Below are 12,274 nucleotides of genomic sequence, written 5' to 3' on the forward strand. Positions count from 1 at the left end.
TGTTTGCCTGAGGTTTTATTTATAAAAACAAATAAAATACAAAAAGTTTCCATAGGAACGCAGTATGTATGCAATCCCATCTCTTTCATATCCATTTTCAAATGCATCATGGTCATAAATAATGCTAGTTTTAAGAATTATTACCATCTTACTACCATTTAAAAAAAAGAAAGAAAAGAAACTAAAAGAAAAAAGGAATGTGTATGAGATATGTGAATGGTCAGAAGAAGAAAAAAAACAACATGCCAAGCTCCTTAGTATAGTGGTCCATTGTAGTGGTTAAGTATATTCAAACTGTCTTGTGCTGATGGTGTAATTCAATGGATGTTTGGGCAAGTGGGTGGTAAAACAGCAACAGACCACCATAAAACACAGTAAATACAGGGAAAGACATCCATGGTCTCCCTATTCGCTGGTTAAGTATCTTTATAAAAAGGAAGCAATGACATGATATTTAAACAATTGCAAAATTATAATAAAATAATAATAATAATAAAAAAATCTGCATCTGCAATATTCTGGGCACATGCATATTCATGGACCAGTTACAATTTTATGGTAAAATACAGTGGGCACCAAGACTTTCCTCTTTAGGGGACCATCAATAGAGTCCATTTATGTAAAAAATAAATGCAGCACACCACCATTCTATACTGCATTTATGTTGACTTAGAGAACCCGGGCAGTGCAGGGCTTCGCTGGCATCTCCAAGGTGGTTTCACGCCCACAGTGGCCTGGTATGTTCCCATGGTTCGGTTCTTCAACAAGAGCAGGCATCCCCTGGGCATGGATCTGCTGCATGCATTGCCTAATATATGATACAGAAGAAAGTTCTCAGTTTATCGAACTGTATAGATGGATTCAGCAGGAATATAAACTCAGTGCAAGAAACACTGTCGGAAATAAGAAAACGTGAACTCACCAAGCGGATCTGGACATGACGTAATAGATTTCTGGCTTTTGGAAGCCGTTAAATGTAGATGAAGCAGCTACAGTGTAAGCACCCATGTTTTCAAACAGCAGCCAGTCTCCTACCTGCCGGTCAGGCAGGGTACACAGCTCCACAATGCGGTCAAGGCCATCACAGGTAGGACCCCAAATACTGCATGGGTACATTTGCTCATCAGGCTTGGGTTTCTATGGAGCACAACAAAAATGGTAATAATTATTTATAAATGAAAATTACATGCCACATAGCATATTAATAAGGATTAACACAGCATATTAAAATATCAAAATGATTTCTGTACCTTGTGTACAATGGGAGTCACATGTGCGTGATCAAAAAGGATGCAGTTAAAAGATCCATAAACACCGTCATTGACATAGTACATTAGAGTTCTGTCATCGGTCCCATCATCTTCATCTGTATTGTTTTAATCAAAAATAAAAAAAATAAGGCTTTGCTGTTTCAGAAATATAAAATGTACACAAGTCATCAAGGTCTTACCATCAGAGCCCGATTGCTCCTTCATGTTGACTTTCTTGGCAATGATGTTGACAGCTAGCATATATGCAGAGGCTACATAGAATCGTCCAGGCTCAGCAATTATCCTCACACCAGAGTCTACAGGAAAGTACTTATCCAGTGCAGGGTTGATTACAGCAGTAATCTAAATTAACCAAAATTAACATTTTAGCTTGAATCCAAAAATTAAATTTTTTTAAATAATCAAATGAATATAAAGAACATTAACCTCCTCAAACTTCAGCTTGGAATCATCAGAGCCAGGGAAGCCACCGCCAATATCCAGTAGGGTCATATTGTAGCCCAACTCAGCCTGAGGGACAGTTAAAGTTGCAATTTAGTAATGCAGCATCATCAAACAAGCAAATTCAGACAAGCAAATTCCACAGCATGTAACTACTCACCCCCATGTCAAAGACACAGCGTGCATCTGCAATGGCCTGGGTGAATGTCTCTGGGTCTGTGCAGCCGCTGCCTACATGAAAGCTGACTCCGATGATGTCCAGCCCTAACTCCTTTGCCCGCTCCAGAAGCAGCCTGCTGCTTTTCAGTGTGGCTCCAAACTTCACACTCAGCCTGCACACTGCCTTAGAGTCATCTGTAGCTATACGCAGCACTAACCTGCATGGATATACAAATCATGGTTAGATGGACTTTAGGATATTGGGCTTTTTGTCATTATGTAAACACAATTCACACTACAAAACACAAAAGCTACTCACTTGGCATTGTCATGGCTACGAGCAACCTTCATTAGCTCCACTTCACTATCAAAGGTCATCATTTGCACTCCATGTGCAGAGGCATACTTGATCTGAGACACCTGCTTACAGGGGTTGGCATAAATGATCCGACTGGGCTCCACTCCCAGAGACTGCACAAGCTGGATCTCAGTCTAAAAGAAGATACACATAAGTCAGCATTAGTTTTTACTACTGCTACTCTTACTGATATATTATGCATTTCTTTTGAAAATAACCATATGAAATTGCTGACAAACCTTGCTTGCACAGTCAAAGCCTGCTCCCAGTGTTGCCAGTGTCTCTAAAACAGCCCTGCTATCATTGCATTTCACGGCATAGAACGGTGTGACACGAGGCAAGACTCGTGCCCATCTAAGGTGCTTCTTAAGAACATCACCCAGGTCTGCTACATAGAAAGCATCCTTGTCATCCTGTAGGGCAAACAAAATAAAATTATTAAATGAAAATGATATGGTAGCATGCTATACACATCACCAACAAATCTAGATAAATATAAATGTGACAAAAAAAAAAACTCACTGATGAGGTGGACTCGTTGATCTTCTGCTCAACAATGTCCCGTGCACAGAACCCCTCCTCCAGGAAGGTAAATTCAAAGTCTTCGAACGAAGTCATGGTCAATAATTAAGATCCGACTGCAAAAAAACTACAGAAAGATACATGTTAAACACCAACACTAATGTTAAACAAAATCAGTCTGTTCATTACAAACATGCATTCTCTGACAGAACAGCAAATTGAACAAGGGCTTCCCTTTCATAATTTGGCATGGCTCTTAAAAACCATGACCTTGCTCCATGTAAAATGGGCCGTAATTCCCAATTTATCATTTATCAATTTATTGTGAAAAGGTCAATTCATTAATCCAAATGCTAAGTTACGAAAGATTTACCTTCGATACTCTAACACCTAACAAGCAAACATCAAAAGCACCTTTTAAAATTTTGAAACGTTATTTAAGATTTTAAAGGAAACTTTGGTTAAACATATGTATTTAAAAACAAGAAAACTTAAAACTTTCAGGGTTTATATACATATACAGGGTTTATATATATACACATTTATTCTCTAGCCCACAAGTCAAGTCAAGAAACTTTTACTGTCAATTCAACCATATATAACTGTTGCAGTACACAGTGAAATGAGAGAACATTTCTCCAGGATCATGGTGCTACATAAAACAACGACAGAGCTAAAGACTTCAGTAAGTTAGTCAGTCAGGTTAGGTTACTGTGCAACCTGCTGCAAACACTGCAGGACAAGACAAACAAGACAGTGGAGGACAAAAGACAGTGCAAACAAAAAAAAAAAATCAAGAGAATACACAGAATGTAGTTATCATCTTCATGTGTTGATTTCAGTAAATCAAAATACTATTACTTACTTGGACAGAAAGAGATGAAATTATTAAATGTCAGCAGTTCAGCGCAGCCAAGGTGGCTCCCCAGTGAAGTTAAATCCTTTCAGATAAGCCTCAAGGCCAGGGCCAGTGTGTGCTTTGCTCAAGCGAATGATCTGAAATGAGGAAGCACTAAAAGTAAGATTCAAGCTTTCATCACTCAGGGCTATTTAAATATTACACATCAATCAAGAGGACAATTTATTAATTTATCAATTCTATAAATTGATATTATTTACAAATATTTGTATTATTTAATACAGAATTCATCATATGGACACAAAAAAGGGTGGATACAAAAAAAATATGGTTTCTTTTAACATCAAGCCAATCCACACACGTTCAAATGCTGGTGGCGTAAAGGTCGACACATGATCACTCCCAATCCCCACAGTGCACTATATAGGGTAGAGAAGTGATCACTCCACATTTTGGGATCTACCCTCAGTCAGAAGGTCTCTCGGAGGTTCCCCCAATAGGAGACGAGCTACAATTTGTAGACCAATGAGAAAAGTGCTACGCAGGCATTAAAGATGGAAGGGCCGTAGTCACAAACGCGGCTTTCAGCAGTTAGCCGAAAATTAAAAAATGTAAAACTAAGGTTTACTTAAAATTCATTTGCTACAGCTTGTGTACGAGTGAACAGACGCTTTCTGTTGTGATCCTTTCTCACTTTTACAGCGTTATACTTAATGTACCGTTAGTCCCCTCCTCAACATCCAGCCACGTGCAGCAATAAACCGTTATTTTAAATTTAAACCTAGACAAACATAGACAATAACTATGTTGATCGAAAGCAGATAATTATTGTAATAGAAATTCAATTTATTCTTCGCCGATTATTAAAAAGTTATCACCATAGTAACTAACTTGGTTTTTATACAGTAAGTGGACGTCCCGCCTGATTAACCGGTTTTTTGCTAGTCTACGTCAACTAGCTAGCTAGTCTGTTTTAACGCCAACTCAATGTAATCGATTATAAAATAATATTAAAATGACCGAAATGATTATTTTCTTAGTAGCACCGAATAGTTACCGCGCGTCCTGTTCTTGCTATTCATGAAAACTTACTAGTTAGAGACTAGCTAGTAGCGTGTGCTAGCATGCTTACCGCTACGCTAGCGTGCTAAGTTTACAATAGCCAGCGGCGGACCGTTTTCTAGAATAGAAACCAAAATAAAAAACATTTCCATGTCAGTTACATACCTTAAAAAGCATTTACAAAGATTTTTGCCCATTAGACCAGAATCAGTGAAATAAAAATAGCCCGCGTTTCCTGGATCACCCTGCCGGCGTGCACTGTTCTGAATGAGGTCGATGATGCGCCGGCATTCATATATAGTTCAGCGGTTTCCAGGGCAACAGGCCAGCTGAAACCGGCCTCTCCTCTGTCTGCCTTGACCGAGAACCGGTTCCAGCTTGTTACCGGCCGGCGCGCGCAACAACGTCGCGTGTGAGCTCAAAGCATGCTTTAACACCACATTGAAAAAGATGAGACAAGTAGAGGTTTAACTCTCTAAATATTGTTTAAAACATTTTTAAATAAGCGAAAGTGTAGAAAGAATATCAACAAATAGTATACACATTTAAACCTTATTTGTTGGAGCGGCCTGTAAAGAATAAATACCAGGAGATGCCACAGAAAGTGTGTTATTTATTTACTTACTTACTTACTTACTTATTTACTTATTTTTTCATCAAGAACAGGACCTTACTTACTTTTAATAAGACTTCTAATGTGGTCATGTGTATGCTTTTTCTTTTTTCCTTTTTTAGCTAATATATTTTATGTGGAACATTTTAAAGATTTGAACTGCAGGGTTTCAAGCTTACTTTAGTCTTGAGGGTAATATAATATCTACAATAAGGCGTTGATTTCAATCTTTCTGCTAATGTTTACCTTCCAAATAAATAGGTTTTTATATAGAAAGATCTTCAATTGCAAATATCAAATGAGTTATGAGATCTATGCACAATGTAAAAAAATCGTGCCGATACAGGTCAAAAGCGTCAGTGTTGCATTGTGTTTAATGTTCATATCAAATATAAGTTTTCTCTGTGACTTTAACCATGGAATGGTGGTAACACCCTTTGATCGGAATATTTCGACTGTCGGTACTCTGTGATTTGCGTGCACAACTTTGTCTAGCTTTTACACAGAATTGCGCGAAAAACCTGTTTCAGTTCTGCCAGAGGGAATGCCTTGAGAGATGTCAAGAGAATTCCTAGTCTAATTCAAGCTGACAGGAAGGCTAAAACAATTCAAATAACCCTCACGACAACCATAGTGATTAGATAAATAATCTCAAAACACTCAGTAAATTTTATAGATAGTTGGGTGTGAAAAACCACAGAACATTCTAAACTCCCTCAACCAGCCTGTCTGGATAAACATCCAAGCCACAGTTGAAACTCATTGACATCATCTTTGTTTTTCCCAAACTTATAATTGATTTGAACCTCAACCTGTTTCGATATATGATTTTAAGTATTGTACTGCTGCCTAAGATTAGCTGATTGTATAATAGCATGAATGATATTTCAATTAAAGTGTGAAACTGATTACAGGAATTACATTTTGTGTTAGAATTTGGTCTGCATACATCACATACATTTCTAGGTGATAAAGAGATCACATTAGAATATTTTGTTAAATCACTGCTTTTTCTGGTTAATAATGAATTATGAAAAACCTGGCAGTAAAATATTAACATACGACTTAAGAGTTCACTAAAGATTTGAGGAAGCTACCGGGTCTCCTTAATCAGTGTTTGTTTTTTCTTATAATTTATACTGAGCAAAAGCTTAAGACAGGTAATATTGAACATGCAGACATGTAAATCATGTAATTCATTGCCAAAATATTTTTAAAAATATTAGTTCCTTAGCCAGTATATGTTAAATAGGAAAGTGTCCCACCCACTGGCTTTCGAAATGGGGAATGATACCTTATTATAGGATATTTTACACAGATACGCATATTGCCATTGCCTCTTCTAACTATGAAAGCATGTATTTAACTGAATCTCAACAGTGATTTATTTTCTTTAAACATGAATGTTTTTTAATGAACTATTAACAAAAATGCAAGCAAAGCTTTAAGTGTTGTTTAAAAGTGAATTAGTCTGTATTAGCAACCGTTTACCATTCCCGGGATATTTAGCATAGTTCACTAAGCCTATTACAACATAAAAATAGAAGAAAAAAAGATCAAAACCTATATCACATGTTATCAGATAATTACACGAAGTGATCAGAAACTGACAAAATGTACAAATTATAAATTCTGTAATACTGTATGAGATGCATTTTTGGCTATAATAAACCTACTCTTAAATTTGATTCTTCAGAATCTGAAAAGTGCATTTGGTTTGAAGTTGTCAATGTTTCCACTTTAGGCCTAACGTAAGAAACCTCATTATGTGTAAAGACTACATTACTCTAGCGGTGGTTGTGAATATGGCTTCCAAGCCATATTCCAGACCTTTTCTAATCTATTCCCATTTTGTCACTGTGTTTCCAGACAGATTCTGTGATCTCTTTCCAAACCAGAGCATGAGGCAATTTTCTATTTCTAGCTTCAAACACTAGGAAGCACATCACTTTTAATGAGTAAAAGTCTGAGGATGAGTAAGATGATGTTCCAATTTTGTTCAGGGCCTGTGAAGATGAAATATACTGTTGGTTAAGTTGGTTAAGGCTACAGGACTGAGTCAGAATTTCTGCTGTACTATGTAGGTGGGCTTTTTTCTTAGGAGGCAGAGTTGGAAAGGCATAGCTGAAACTGTGTGTACATATAGAAGCTATATTTGTGAGAGATACTACATGTGTACACTGTAAAGGCGCCTGTAGGTCAGTATGTGACTCTGCAAGTTTTAACCTTCTAACTAAGAAAAGCTTTATTTCTGGCAACACTCTTGGCTTCCAGCTATAGCAGTTTCTTGGAAAACATTGATGGTGCCATTAAAATTAAAATGACAACAAATGCACACTGTGAACTGGTTTTTGTGCTTTGTCCATACATCAACATAAGGGTCACATTGGTGATGTTTACAACACATTAGAAAGTTGGATACAGCCAACGTAATACAGTCAAGTTTTAATACCAGGGAGACTTTTTTTTTTAAACTAGTTAGGCAACAAAATATTCAACTAGTTACCTAAAATATCTGGCCACATGTTTTTGGGGACCTAACTATTACATCCATATGTAGGCCTTCTCTAAACTGTTGCATTGTGTAGAATGTCTCTGTATGCTGTTGCATGACAATTTCTCTTAACTGGTACTATTGATAATATGCCCAAATCTGTTCTAGCATGACCTTCAACATGGTTTGCCAAAGTTGGAGCGAATATTTCAAGTGTCCTGCACAGAGCCCTGACCTCCACACCACTAAATGCCTTTGGGATAAAGCGGAACATTGATTACGTCACAGACATCCTCTCCCGATGCTTTTGTGGTTGAACAGACAAATCCTCTCAGCCATGCTCCAATATCTAGAAGAAAATCTTCCCTAAAGATTAAAAATTATTATAACATCAAAGAAGGACTAAATCTGAAATGAGATGTTCAACAAGCACATATGTGTGTGATCGTCAGGTGTTCACAAATCCTTTGGCTTTGTAGTGGGCTTTAATATTTATAAGGAATAATCTGTAATTTGGATCAGAGGATTTTTTCCTCTTTGTCTCAGTTAAGTTACACTTAATATAAACAGTATACTTTATTCTATTTGGCTCCAAGCTTATGTATAATCACTTTCTGATAAGACAAGGAGGGTTGGAGATGATGTGTTTATCTGTTGTTTGACGTCACTGTTTAACAGATCTGCAGTGTCCTGTGATGACGTGACCACAGATAATATAACATGTTTTCTATTTTCCCCCTAAATTTTAAGAATGGTTGTAATGTGTGTGTGTGTTCTGTGTCTGTGTGTGTGAGGGGAGATTACTCATACAGGACATATTGCGAAAATGTTTCTCACACAAAATTATGTTATATTTGTGTTAACAGGTCTGCTGTCAATACTAATCTAAGGATCATTAAGGCTCAAATGCTAATTAAGGCTCAAATATGGTTTAAATTTTTTTTTCTAATTCGTTGTATGTCTAATTCTGTCACAAGAGACATACAAAGAGGAACACAGATATTACTCCACATTCCTTGCCAGCATGTATTACATAATTGATTTTGTATTTCAGCACAATGTACCTGGCAGAAAATGTTCTTTCCCAGGTTGCAGACAAAGTGTAAATATATATTTTTTATGTGTTTATATACTTTTTTCCTCCCTAGACCATGTTGGACAATTGGTAAGAGTGGAGAATCAATATTCCCCTCATTTCAGGCAAATTCAGGATGTAAAGTCCTGAGACACATAAACCATGAAACACATAAACCAGTCTTTCCATAGGGAAGACTTCTTGGAATCCACGTCAGAGGAGTTTCTTGGCATAGGTACAAGAGGAGGAGCCAGACAACCCAAAGCCCTTCCCATCTGCACACGGTCTCTCTCTTACACTCACACACATGCTCACTGATATTTAACACCACATGATCTGGCATATCATTATGGATGGATGTGAGTCATTCTTGTTAATGTGATTGACGCAGCTTTGTTCTTGTACTCCTTCCCACACTTGCACAACTGTTAGGACATCAGCGTATACAGATACAGATATTTCAACACACGCAAACTATAGAAAGAACACTACATTACACTAGATTTAACTGGTTTATGCCAAAGGGTATGTTGGGTTAACAGAGTCTTTCTTCACCAGAAATAACAGAGCAGATCAAAACAAGTAATAAATTCTGCTGTAATCTACAGTTAAATCTTTTCTCCTGTTGAATAATCATGTTCTAACAGTGTCCCCCTGTAACATTAAAGTGCCAGACAATCACTAACTTCTCACAGGAGTAATGACATCGCAACACCAACCATGAAATTATCAACAGAATCTATAAAAACATCAACTATATTTAAATGTAAACACATTGGGTGGAGTTTTTCTTTAATCTTTATTTTCGTAGACAAAATCCTGGCCTTGGACTAATTTTCAATGTCCTGTTTAGTCTAGGATGCAGAAAGGAAAGGAATTTAAGATGAGAAAAAGTGAAATGCTTTGTTATCATTCGTGTCTGTGTTGTGTGAATACTTCCACAACTGGTGTAGATGAGATGAGCCTTTGCTTTCATATATTAAAGCTACTTGAAATCGAAACTCTTTGTTCACTTCCTCCAAATTATAGTCTCCCATATATGTACTAGGGCTGTGCCTAAATGGGCTTTCGTGCCATAAAGGCAGCACAGACTTGTATATTTGTAATTATCTGGTGTCATCAGGTATTACACAGTCTTGTTTGGAAACACTCCCAGCTTTGTGCCTTTTGTACTGACGTTAAAGGTGGAGCAGTCAGTTATTTCTATTATGTACTTGGACAAATAAAATGGAAAATGATATGTAGAACATTATGTTTTAAGCAATTGCTTATGTGGTTGTGAAAACCCATTTGGAACATACTGAGATGCTTTTCTATTCAGCACAGTTGTTAAGCGTGGTTACATTTTCCTGCCACTTCTAATAACTTTGGCCATTTTCATGAGATCTCTCTTATCAACAACACATTACCACCCAAAATACTGTCACTCACTCAGTGTGTTTTTCCACACCATCCTGCTTATACTCTAGAGACAGTTGTGTGTAAAAATCCTAGAAGAAATACTCAAACCAGCCACTTTTGGCACGAGACAATTAAAGTTCACATTCTTTTTCTTCATTCTGATGCTTGAGTTAAACAATAACTGAAGCTCTTCACATATATCTGCATGATTTTATGATTTTATGCATTGCACAGGTATACACCTATTAATAATAACGTTTATTTAAATTTTTACCTCAAAAAAAGTATAATTTACATAAACCTGCTTTTGGTCTGTGGTTTCATGCTTTAGTTAAACAAATATTTCTCAACCTATACTTTAATCCATTTGAGTATTAACACAATGTGAATGAAAATGCATTAATGGTAATATTTGCTTTGTGCTTTTATAATAAAATTCATACTTTGTGTGTCCAATATTCTATCGTATTCTTGACTTTTTCACATTATTTTTAACACATAAACAAAAAGCTATTGGTGAAATAAAATCAGTTGCAGAGATCGCAATGGATTCAAAAAACGAACAACAAAAATACTTAGCAAAATATGGGTTAACTTTGTTATTCGCAAAATTGTCTTTTTTCATTTCTGCTGTTCATTTCATTACATTAATAAACATAGATATCAATCTAGGTCTACATTATTGCATTTGAATTATTTGTTGTAAGAGTTTGTCTGGAAATTTAGCTGTTTTCCATGACTTAAAGCTATTAAATTGCTTATTAAAAGTTGCTTGAATCAGAAAACTGGTGACCATATTTTAGTTGAAGCGACCTCAAGAGCTTCTGTACAACTCATTAGGAAACAAAAGTCAGTGGATATCACCAGCCTTTGATGTTTGTCAGACTACATTAAGAAAGCTCTGCATTTTGGGTCGCAAACCCACAGCCCTGAGCTTGGGATATCTCTGTAGACCAACAAAAACTTTTAGTTATTAACCAAACACTTTTGCATTTATCTATTAGACACCAGGCAGTTTTTCAGATCTCATTCAGAAGCCTTTTTAATGATTTCTACATATTGGAGGGATATTTTCCGGCTGCGTGGAGCTCCTTTACTGCAGACAGACGGGACACTGAGATAATTTTCTCCAGCCAAACCAGCTGAATCAGCACATTTCTTTCCTCTAACTCTTTGCCAGAAAAAGACAGAGAGGAAGGGCAGAATGTACATGAGGGATCAAAGGGAATAGCTCAGGAGATATAAATGAGGGAGGAAAATGCAGAGGAAAATAATGTGGTGTTCTCCTATACAGAGCTAAATTTCACACATAGCAGTAAAGTCTGAATACTTTTAAATTCATGGAAAAATATCTTGACAATCGAGACACAATTTAGTTAATCTAATAGCAACAACTATGTAACAACTAGAGTTACAGAGATCACTTTTTTTTCTTCATTTCTGATGTCTGATGTGAAGAATAGTTAAAAATCACTTTGACTTTAATCAGGTATGTTATAGTGCCAGGTGGATTGCTTGGACAGGAACCGACAGGACCTCGGACTGGTTTGAGTTTTTCAGAAACCACAGAGCTCCCGGTATTCTCACACACAAGAGTTTAAACAGAATGCCGCACCTCTGCAGGCCGAAACAGTTTGTTGATGAGAAAGATCAGATGAGAATGACAAGTCTATAATAATCAAAACGATTCTTTACAACCATGGTGAGCAGAAAAGCAAGTAAAGATGCACAACACATCTCACTTTGAGATGGGCAGTCTAAAACAGCAGAAGACCTCATCAAGTTCCATGAACAATGTTTTTGAAATCCGATGGTTCACTTTCTGTGAAGATAATCAATGTTATTCATGTTATCTATCAGTGGTTTTAATGTTAAGGCTGATTGTGTATGTATATACTGTATGTACTGTACAGTATATGCAAAGTAATTGTTATTTCAGCTGTATATATAAAATAATGAAAATGACTATCAGATTTATTTACAACCACATCAAATGAACAACGTACAAATGCAACAAAC

At 36.6% G+C, this 12,274-nt stretch overlaps 1 protein-coding gene across 1 annotated transcript; it reads right to left on the minus strand.

Moving 5' to 3' along the window:
• LOC113659703 (ornithine decarboxylase-like) lies at positions 1 to 4,995 on the minus strand. The gene is made up of 11 exons (XM_027172676.2): positions 4,838 to 4,995; positions 3,617 to 3,747; positions 2,752 to 2,878; positions 2,469 to 2,642; positions 2,191 to 2,363; positions 1,873 to 2,089; positions 1,698 to 1,781; positions 1,451 to 1,613; positions 1,251 to 1,366; positions 923 to 1,137; positions 1 to 808 (listed from the first exon to the last, which is right to left on the minus strand). Exons 3-11 carry the CDS (start codon positions 2,845 to 2,847, stop codon positions 670 to 672), a joined length of 1,377 nt encoding a protein of 458 aa, XP_027028477.1. The 5' UTR covers positions 2,848 to 2,878; positions 3,617 to 3,747; positions 4,838 to 4,995; the 3' UTR covers positions 1 to 669.
• Positions 4,996 to 12,274: the final 7,279 nt, after the last annotated feature.

This window comes from Tachysurus fulvidraco, chromosome 12 (assembly GCF_022655615.1).
Source record: "Tachysurus fulvidraco isolate hzauxx_2018 chromosome 12, HZAU_PFXX_2.0, whole genome shotgun sequence".
Lineage (NCBI taxonomy): Eukaryota > Metazoa > Chordata > Actinopteri > Siluriformes > Bagridae > Tachysurus > Tachysurus fulvidraco.

Bases quoted from the DNA above. Each gene is read 5' to 3' on its own strand.
- LOC113659703 (XM_027172676.2), bottom strand. From the start codon at position 2,847: ATGACTTCGTTCGAAGACTTTGAATTTACCTTCCTGGAGGAGGGGTTC. The intron at 2,364-2,468 runs GTTTGTCAGCAA...ATCTTCTTTTAG, and splicing joins GCTTTGACTGTGCAAGCAAG to ACTGAGATCCAGCTTGTGCA. The intron at 1,138-1,250 runs GTACAGAAATCA...TGTGCTCCATAG, and splicing joins TGACTCCCATTGTACACAAG to AAACCCAAGCCTGATGAGCA.